The 9,622-nt window shown below is 42.6% G+C and overlaps 1 protein-coding gene across 8 annotated transcripts in view; it reads right to left on the bottom strand.

The window, feature by feature from the left end:
• depdc5 (DEP domain containing 5, GATOR1 subcomplex subunit) overlaps positions 1-9,216 on the bottom strand; it is a 32,155-nt gene extending 22,939 nt beyond the window's left edge. For 4 of the 8 annotated variants that reach the window (XM_055874556.1, XM_055874558.1, XM_055874557.1 and 1 more), the window contains exons 1-21: positions 8,202-9,206; positions 8,004-8,091; positions 7,871-7,917; positions 7,628-7,713; positions 7,441-7,524; positions 7,284-7,333; positions 7,092-7,161; positions 6,886-6,964; positions 6,652-6,713; positions 6,237-6,306; positions 6,067-6,139; positions 5,800-5,903; positions 5,616-5,690; positions 5,374-5,508; positions 3,611-3,672; positions 2,351-2,424; positions 2,086-2,155; positions 1,956-1,992; positions 1,740-1,857; positions 1,413-1,645; positions 906-1,106 (exon numbers count right to left, since the gene is read on the bottom strand). In XM_055874556.1, the coding sequence (XP_055730531.1) occupies positions 906-1,106; positions 1,413-1,645; positions 1,740-1,857; positions 1,956-1,992; positions 2,086-2,155; positions 2,351-2,424; positions 3,611-3,672; positions 5,374-5,508; positions 5,616-5,690; positions 5,800-5,903; positions 6,067-6,139; positions 6,237-6,306; positions 6,652-6,713; positions 6,886-6,964; positions 7,092-7,161; positions 7,284-7,333; positions 7,441-7,524; positions 7,628-7,713; positions 7,871-7,917; positions 8,004-8,091; positions 8,202-8,256 (1,873 nt within the window). In that variant the 5' untranslated portion in view covers positions 8,257-9,206. Of the gene's footprint in view, positions 1-905; positions 1,107-1,412; positions 1,646-1,739; positions 1,858-1,955; positions 1,993-2,085; positions 2,156-2,350; positions 2,425-3,610; positions 3,673-5,373; positions 5,509-5,615; positions 5,691-5,799; positions 5,904-6,066; positions 6,140-6,236; positions 6,307-6,651; positions 6,714-6,885; positions 6,965-7,091; positions 7,162-7,283; positions 7,334-7,440; positions 7,525-7,627; positions 7,714-7,870; positions 7,918-8,003; positions 8,092-8,201 lie in introns of all 8 variants that reach the window. The other 4 variants (XM_055874555.1, XR_008753958.1, XM_055874559.1 and 1 more) reach the window with 4 other exon arrangements.
• Between the last annotated feature and the right edge of the window lie 406 nt (positions 9,217-9,622).

The raw sequence follows: 9,622 nt of genomic DNA on the forward strand, positions 1-9,622 counted from the left end.
TAAAATACTAACGTTAGAATTAAAAAACAACAACATTTAAATGACAAAATCCCACGTTTTTCCTTAACCGTTTTACAAACATTTATGTGCTTTCAAGGGAAAAAGATCAACATTTGCGTTTATCGTCCATCAAAAAAAAAGGCAAAGAGCCTCATGGTCTTGTCAAATAGCTGTCATGTACCTCCACTACAATCACTGCCAGGTGACATACGCCGCTAAACCGTGAATTTGCACGGTACAGTAACCGCGGGTTCGAGGCTCCCTCACATCCAAGCTTTTTTGCTAAGGACAAAACATTTCACTGCTGGTCCTCGATGCTCAATTCAAATAACGCACTTGATTATTAGCAGAGCTTGTCTATAAGGCTGAAGAAAGATACAACTCCTTATAAATGTATTCTTAATCTTCAATGTGTTGGATGCACTTCCCTTCGCAACACACAATAAATGTAATTCTACATTTCAAAGGAAAAAAATACTGTATCTCACCCGGGATTCGAACTTGCCGCAAACAGCTAAAATTACCAGGAGCCAGGCTCGCTACACTGTGAGCTAATCGTCCAGTTGAAATTTTGCGTGTTTGATTAGCAGATGTTGCCGTTTGACCTCTGTTAAGGACACTCTTATGAAAACATAAATAATTATATCACGTCAACATTTGTAATTGGTCAATGCAGAATTACAGAAAACAATCATTCCCAGCTGGTGTTGTCAGAACAGAGCTAAGTGTGCCATGTTATTTTAAGGGGAAAGCTAACATTCAGCGTTCTATCACGAGAACCACGTGAAAGATTTGAATTGGCTGATGCGGATTCTGAGACAGAGAAAATGTTTAAACTAGCAGGTTTCAGTCTGTGTCTAATTCTAAGTGGATGAAGGTGTGTGTGTGTGTGTTTGTGTCCTCACCCACAGGGAAGGTGTGCATCCAGCGCCTGCGGTTGGAGGTGAGCTTCATGGGCATGCGTGAGGGGGCGAAGGGGTTAATGAGGGCCCTCTGAGGGGTGTAGCCCCCTGGGCGCACATGGAGGGTGGACTCAGCACTCCCCACAGTGAACCTCCCCGGAGCACTGGAGTCCCGCTGAGATTCCATCATCTTCTCCAACAACTCTGAGAGAGAGAGAGACAGAGACACAGACAGACAGACAGACAGACAGACACAGAGAGACACAGAGAGAGAGATAGACAGAGACAGACAGACACACAGAGAGAAAGAGACAGACACAGAGAGAGAGACAGACACAGAGAGACAGAGACACAGACAGACACACAGAGAGAGATAGACACAGAGACAGACACAGAGACATTAGCACAGTTGAAATAAACACTTATGGCTACTCAGCACATGAATGGATACCACACCCTCACAATTAAACATCACACTAATCACTCATACAAGGGGTTTATTCCTAGTACCTCTGGTGCTGGTGTAGCCCAGGGAGCTGCTGACCTCTCCGTACTGGGCTGGGGGCAGACGGGGGATCAGCAGGATGTTGGACACCCTGCCCAGGCTGTCATCAGAGGCCAGGCTCCGCTGCTCGTCAGGCCCACAAGAGCGGACAGGGGGGGACACACCGCCCCCTAGAACCCCACTCACATCCGCAGACCCCCAGCTTCTCCTTCCACTCACTTCCCTCTCTCGGACCACCCTAGAAGACCGTCACACCGAGTTACTCCTATCCTTACTCTTAACTCTATTTATTGGAAGTGTGCAATAAATGCGTGGTTGTGTTTGAGCGGCACCTGAAGTTGGTGCTCCTCTGGGCTCGGGACGGCCCAGGGAGTCTGAACACCTGTGCATCATGGGCATCGTAGTCCACCTGGATGGGAAGGCTGTTCTCGTCCTTCGGAGCCCCAAGAGCTGAGAGGCAATGAAGAAGAGGCACAGTTTGTTAGAGAAGAAAAGAGAATGATAGTTCATTGCAGGGAGGTTTAATCAATAAACACATTCTCTCTTACTGTGCTCTTTGTTGTTCTTGAATTTTTCTGCATGGAGCTAGACACAAACAGATGGAGAAAATAAATGACAGGTGAGCTGTAAGCCAAATTCAAAATAGTGGCTGCATCTGGATTAGGTCTATATATGTACCTTGCGTCCTGCCAGCTTGATGCGAGGAGTGAAGCAGCTGCAGGAGTTCTGGCTTTTGGATGTGTAAAAGCTGTGGTCATGGTAACAGAAAGAGATAACATTAGAAAAACATCCCTTCCTTTCTCTAAAACACATTCATCTCTTCACCAGGAATATTCAACAGTCTCTCATCCTGAAATATATGAACCTCGCTTACCCATATTACCCTTCCTCTGTTCTCCTCCATCTATCCATCTTTATCCAGAAGCTGTCTGTCTGGTCTTACCTGTGGTTAATCCAGTGGGGCAGGTTGTAGTCATCCCCCAGTCGTGAGTCTCCAGGCACTGTCCTGTTGTGCAGCTTGTCAACATCACAGGGAAAACATACAGTAACCATCCAATACAGGTCTCAGAAAACCAAATAATATTTTAAGGTATTTGAAAAGTACAACAGTTAGTTGAATTGGTCTGAATATAATAACACACATGGTTTGGATGGCTCATAGATATTAATATAGCCTATAGCCTAGAACTAAATACATGGAGGACATGGAATCACCTCAACATTAGAGTAGACCATTTTTGCCGCTTCAAAATGACTAACAAAAGTAAATTAGTAAGGTAATACAGTAACACTTGACATCAAGTTCTTATACATGTGTAGTAACTTAGTGATTATTAAAAAAGCTAAGTTGTTAAATAGGACTTTGGAAATTGCTTTATAATAAATGGAGTTATTACATAATTGGAAAAAGGAACAGTAACTATGCCTTGTGTACAGTAGTTACAAAACTCAGCTCATTGCAATGCAATTCAAATGCATCGACCAAAGTATTATGTATGCAAATAAAATGTTGCTCAAAAAGTAATGAGATTTTTACAAGAACAGTTTAATATTAAGTGTTAATGAGAATGATAAAAGTAACAAAATATGGCTATTATGTTTTGAAAGGAAACTAAATATCCCAAAACTGCCTTCTACTTTTTTTAAAAAGTAGTCACTTTCTGAGATGTGTATTTAAATTGTTTTAAAAAGTAGTCATTTTTGATGATCTGTTTTCAAACAGATGTAGTCACCGCCAAAGTAACTATTTGTTCCCCTTCCACGAAGCAGTTAAAACAGGTCTGCTGCAAATCGACTTGAGTCCAAATAATTTGGTCATAATGACGATTGAGGCATTTCCAGGGTTAAAAAAAAAAATGTATCCGTGACTGAAAAGTCCATCTCAGGCAAACTTTTTGGCTCAAGAGCCACACTGGGAGGGTTGCACAGATTTTTTTAAAGACAGATTTCTTTGTCAGAATTGATTTGCGGGCCAGAAAAAGGGCAATTATTTGAAAATATATAGGTCCATTATCATTTCTCCAAACTTTCTAGTTTTAGATGTTCAAGTGTGGCTGGAGATTTTATTAAAAAAATATATATTTTTATTTTTTAAATACAATTATTTACTAAAACCCTCATGCATCATCCATATTACAGAAATCCGTCGCAGTGATGGAGAACTCTAACCTCTGAGTTTATATTTGGGTTCAGTCCGTCTTACCTTAAATAGAGGCACTGCATGAAGTGGCTGCTCTCCCATACACACCAAGTCCACACCGATACCTGGCAAAGGAAAACAAAATGTCAGAATAATCACTTTAGTCCTATCATCTTCTAATAGCAAATAATTTATGAGCATCAACAATGTACAGTGCTTTCGGAAAGTATTCAGACCCCTTGACCGCTTCCACATTTTGTTAGGTTACAGCCTTGTTCTAAAATTGTTTATTTTTTTTCTCATTAATCTACACCCAATATTCCATACTGACAAAGCAAAAGCAGGTTTTTATACATTTTTGCAAATTTATAAAAAAATCCCAAAACGGAAATATCACATTTACATAGGTATTCAGACCCTTTACTCAGTACTTTATGGAAGCACCTTTGGCAGCAATTACAGCAACGAGTCTTCTTGGGTATGACTCTACAAGCTTGGCACACCTGTATTTGGGGAGTTTCTCCCATTCTTCTCTGCAGACCCTCTCAAGCTCTGTCAGGTTGGATGGGGAGCATCACTGCACAGATATTTTCAGGTCTCTCCAGCGATGTTCGATCGAGTTCAAGTTCAGCCACTGACTAGGCCACTCAATGACATTCAGAGACTTGTCCCAAAGCCACTCCTGCATTGTCTTGGCTGTGTGCTTAGGGTCATTGTCCTGTTGGAAGGTGAACCTTCAGCCCATTCTGAGGTCCTGAGCACTCTGGAGCAGGTTTTCATCAAGGATCTCTCTGTACTTTGCTCCGTTCATCTTTGCCTCGATCCTGACTAGTCTCCCAGTCCCTGCCTCTGAAAAACACCCCCACAGCATGATGCTGCCGCCACTATGCTTCACTTTAGGGATGGTGCCAGGTTTCCTCCAGATGTGACACTTGGCATTCAGGCCAAAGAGTTGAATCTTGGTTTCATCAGACCAGAGAATCTTGCTTCTCATGGTCTGAGAGTCTTTAGGTGCCTTTTGGCAAACTCCAAGCGGGCTGTCATGTGCCTTTTACTGATAAGTTGCTTCCGTCTGGCCACTCTACCATAAAGGCCTGATTGGTGGAGTGCTGCAGAGATGGTTGTCCTTCTGGAAGGTTCTCCCATCTCCACAGAAGAACTCTGGAGCTCTGTCAGAATGACCATCGGGTTCTTGGTCACCTCCCTGACCAAGGCCCTTCTCCTCCGATTGCAGTTTAGCCGGGCGGCCAGCTATTGGAAGAGTCTTGGTGGTTTAAGAATGATGGAGGCCACTGTGTTCTTGGGGACCTTCAATGCTGCAGAAATGTTTTGGTACCCTTCCCCAAATCTGAGCCTAGACAATACTGTCTAGGAGCTCTACGGACAATTCCATCAACCTCATGGCTTAGTTTTTGCTCTGACATGCACTGTCAACTGTGGAACCTTATATAGACAGGTGTGTGCCATCCCAAAACATTTCCAATCAATTGAATTTACCACAGGTGGACTCCAATCAAGTTGTAGAAACATCTCGAGGACGATCAATGGAAACAGGATGCACCTGAGCTCAATTTCGAGTAGCATAGCAAAGGGTCTGAATACTTATGTAAAAACATTTGTGTGTTTTTTCTTCTTCTTTGTATAAATTAGCAAAACATTTCAAAACCTGTTTTCACTTTGTCATTATGGGGTATTGTGTGTAGATTGCTGAGGTTTAAAATAAGGCTGTAACGTAGCAAAGTGTGGAAAAGGTTAAGGGATCTGAATACTTTCCGAAGGCACTGTATATGACTGTCCATCCCATTACTGTTGTTATAACTACCTACCATTGTCAATCATGCGCTGCTTGGTTAGGATCATGAGCAGTCGGTCCACTTCAAACACGCCCACCCCCGGGGTGATGACCACAGACATCTGACCGGTGCGATCAAAGTTGCGGTTTATGTAGTGCTTGTCAAAGACTGTGAAAGGCACAGGACCGTATTTAAATCATAAGGAGACAAGATGATATGTGGCTCAATATGAACACTGAGCATCACACAAAATAATGAGCAGATGACACACTCACCGTTGAAAGACAGGTTAATGGCCTCAAGGTAATTCCCCTGAGCAGCAGTAGAGTTATGGCCGGAGGGGAAACCAACTATCACAAAAATAACCACATGTACACAAGTAAACATAAATAATATGGTAACATTCATAAGTGCCCTGCTCATAACGTTAAATGTACAAAGTTGTGTCTGATTCATTACCCGCTTCTTTTAGTCGCACCAAGACAGGATACTGAATGAAGAGCTTCTTGATGGTGACCAGTAGAGAGGTCCACTCATCACGTCTCTCAGTCTGAGCCACTACCCTACAAAGACACAACACAAGAGAAACACCCTGAGTCAGTCAGACAGTTGACAGATGAGGGAAAGAGTTTAACTGGTAACTACAACTAGAAATCAGTAGACATACAAAAACGGACATTGTGAAAATAGAATTGAAAGAGACAATGAGGCTGAAAGACAGTAAACCTGTAGAAATCTTCATAGAAACGGCCCTCGTGGTCCTGTCTGATGGAACCTCTCAATATCTCAGGAAACTCCTCTACAGAAGATGGAAAGAAAATTAGAACATTTAATCTAATAATAGCTAGCATGTGATATTCCTGATGTCTCATGAAAACAGAAATAAGAAGTCTCACCCAAGGTTTTAGCGTTGTAGAAAGTGCGTGAGAAAAGCACCACTGTCACTTCATGGCTGCAATACCTCTCCTGAAAAAGTCAAAAAAATCTCACTAGGATAAATACCTTTAGAACTGCATTGTTTAATGCAGGGTTGGGCCATTCCAGTCCTCGAGGGCCTGATTGGTGTCACAGTTTTGCCCCAGCCCCAGCTAACACACCTGACTCCAAAAGTCACCTAATCATGATCTTCAGTTTAAAATGCAATTTGATTAATCAGCCGTGTTTGCTAGGGATGGAGAAAAAGTGTGACACCAATCAGGCCCTTGAGGACTGGAGTTGCCCACCCCTGGTTTAATGCCTAGAAATGTGTTCATTAAGTTTAATTAATGGGTTTATGCATTGCAAGTATAACAGAGAACGTAATTCACAAACCTTCCATTTGGCAAAAAGATCAGACAAAAAACCACTGACTGCTTTCTCAAAGTAGAGATCCCCTGAAAACAAATGAAAACTTTATTTTCCTCCTCATTGGCATTGAGCAATGAGCCCTGTAGTTTGTCAATCTCAGTAAACCACCCACTCACTCAAGACAGAAGAAACACAGCCTCAATCTCACACACTCAACAATACCAACACCTGATAACCTGGGATAGAAGAGAAACTAACCGTAGATATCAAAGTCCCACATTTCGCAGCTCATCTGGATGAAGATGTACACCATGGCAGAGGTCGACCTGAACACCACCTGCATTAAACACCACAAATATGAAAGGAACTCTATCGTAGGGAGACTGGAGAACATATTTAGTAACTACATACAGTGTCCTGCAATATCTCAATAGACAGTTACTTTTGAAGGTGACATTGCTTACCCTGGTGTCTTCACTGATGTAGCCACAGGTGACCTTCTCTCCTTTCACCCATAACTCACTGGCCTGGGCTCTGAGGGTAACAGAGACAGGTTACAACGTAAGGAACAGAAGCTCACATAATAACATAAAACATATTTACACATGAAATAACATATTTATTATTATGAATGTGTTAAGAATGGTATTGCATACCTGATCCCTGCAAATTCCACTTTCTGGGTCACATAAGCACAGGTGCTCACCTAAGATAAATATAATGAAGTTCTAATAGGCACAGATTCAAGAAGTAGACTACCTTAACAAAACACCAATAGCATATACAGAGGTATTCAAACAGACTCCCTCTCACCAGACTCTTCTTCAGTCGCCACATGTCTCCCCTTCCAATGTATTGGTCTTTGAACGTGAGCTCTACGAGGTCCAGAGTTACATCCTAACACAGAAATCCATATACAGCATGAGCTCGCTTTAAAAATCAGCTTGAATACTGTAATTCAATCAAATACTATTGGAAATATGATTCATAGAAAAAACACCTTTGGATCCACAATGTTTACAATGACATCCTGGTATGCCCGGAGTTTGAAGGCTTGCGCCACCGTCTGGTCCACACTGATTGTCTCTGGAGGAGACGATGAATGCATTGTATTTAGGCTACAGATTTACTGATGAGCGTTCCTTGTGCATGTAATTTACAATCAAATGGAATATTGATCAGTTCACTAGCTAGGTTCTATAGGGGCTTCCCCTAAAACTGGAGGAAATGAGTCATGCTTTACCTTTCTGGAGGTCTTCTTTGAGACTCTTCACTTGCAGCAAGAGAGGGCTGTTGGAAAATGAGGAGAATCTATCATAACTTTGGACCAATATATAGACCCAGGCAAAAGATAACTTCCTGGCATGCATCCTCACCTGTATTCATCTGTGGGGTGTGCAATCTCAATTATGTCCCCAAGGGAAACTTGAGGGAACACCTTGGGGTTCACCACCAGCTCATCATCTGTGTATAAGGAAGGGTTATTCTCAACGACAGAAGAGCATTCATTTCACCCAACACATGATAAAACACTGTGAACCGTTTTACACCGTCACTGAAAGGAATTCACTCACCACTGCCTCCAAAGCCTTTCTTGTGCACCACAAGTTTGTATGTTTTATTCTTCATGATGGACAAGCTAAAGGCACACCGAATGCATGTTACCAAGAACGCATGTTATATAACCTTTCGGTTACACCCAACTCTATCAACCCGAAGAAACGAGAAGTTTTGTAGACACAAATAACACCCTATTAGTAACACAGAGCTCCACGCATGGGACACCACTGACTTGACGGTCTCGTGATGGTGGCTAACGTTAGCTGCTACAGCTAACTTGTGAGCTTTTAGCAAGTTACATCTACCTGGAAACACAACGTGAGACAATGCACACAAAAGTTGGATGAAGTTCAGACTTGCCTTTACAACGCATTAATATGAAAAATAGGTTAAACGTTATTGAAATTAGACGTTTCGTATATTGTTGTTTTTACTGCACAGCAAGGGTTCAACTTCCTGCAAAACATGGAGTATAACCGCCCACAGATTATAAAGTCATTCAACGATTGGTTTCTTGTCAGTTGTTGACGCTAGCTGATTGGGTGTTCGCAAGACCGCGTACCAAGTGGTACTGGCTACTGGGGTGCGTTCGTAAATTCACTCTGGCCATCTACTCCGTTTCAGAGCACTCTCGTTTGAGTGTGTCAGAGTGTAGAATAAATGATGAATTTACGAACGCTCAACACCCGTTGAATACGACCGGTGTCGGTAAACGTCGGCAAAAAAACGTTATTAAATTGTTGTCAGCAGCACAGTTACAGTCACCAACGCTCTGGATAACATGAAACAGCCTAAACCACTTCTGCACGGGAGAGTAAAATGGTCACAGTGAATTATTCTCTCATTTGTGTCTTGAAGTAGCTAGCAAGCTAGCCAATGTTAGCTTGGTTGCTTGACTGCTGTTGTGGGGTCAGAACGCTCGGATCAACCCTACTCCTCGACCAGAGCGTCCAGTGTGCGCTCTGAACGCCCCTAGAGCGAAACGCTCCGAATTACCAACGGACAATCTGACAACGCTCTGGATTTACGAACGCCCAGAGTGCACTTTGAGCGCCCTCTGGCACTCCGGAATGAATTTACGAACACACTGTGGGTGTGCTTAATTTTCATTCCCGTGCACTTTAGCACAGATTATTTATATTAACCACATACTATAGTGGCCGCTCTAACAATGAAAATACGTTTTTTCAACAATGGAAGGCAGTAGGGAGGAGGCAATACCATTCTAGACAATGTGAGGACAGATACTCGTGTGCAAAACTGTTTCCACTAGTTACGCCACTTTCTGGAGAAGACAGATTTTGGACCCAGTTATCGCTATCACTTCCTCTGTGACTCTAGTCTCCCTTGGCCAGGGATGGGACTCAGTCGGGTCCCAATTTACTGTTGCAAGGTAGAATAGTAGAATACACAATATGCTATTTTGACATTTGGT

This window comes from Salvelinus fontinalis, chromosome 21, assembly GCF_029448725.1.
Source record: "Salvelinus fontinalis isolate EN_2023a chromosome 21, ASM2944872v1, whole genome shotgun sequence".
NCBI classification, from domain to species: Eukaryota; Metazoa; Chordata; class Actinopteri; order Salmoniformes; family Salmonidae; genus Salvelinus; species Salvelinus fontinalis.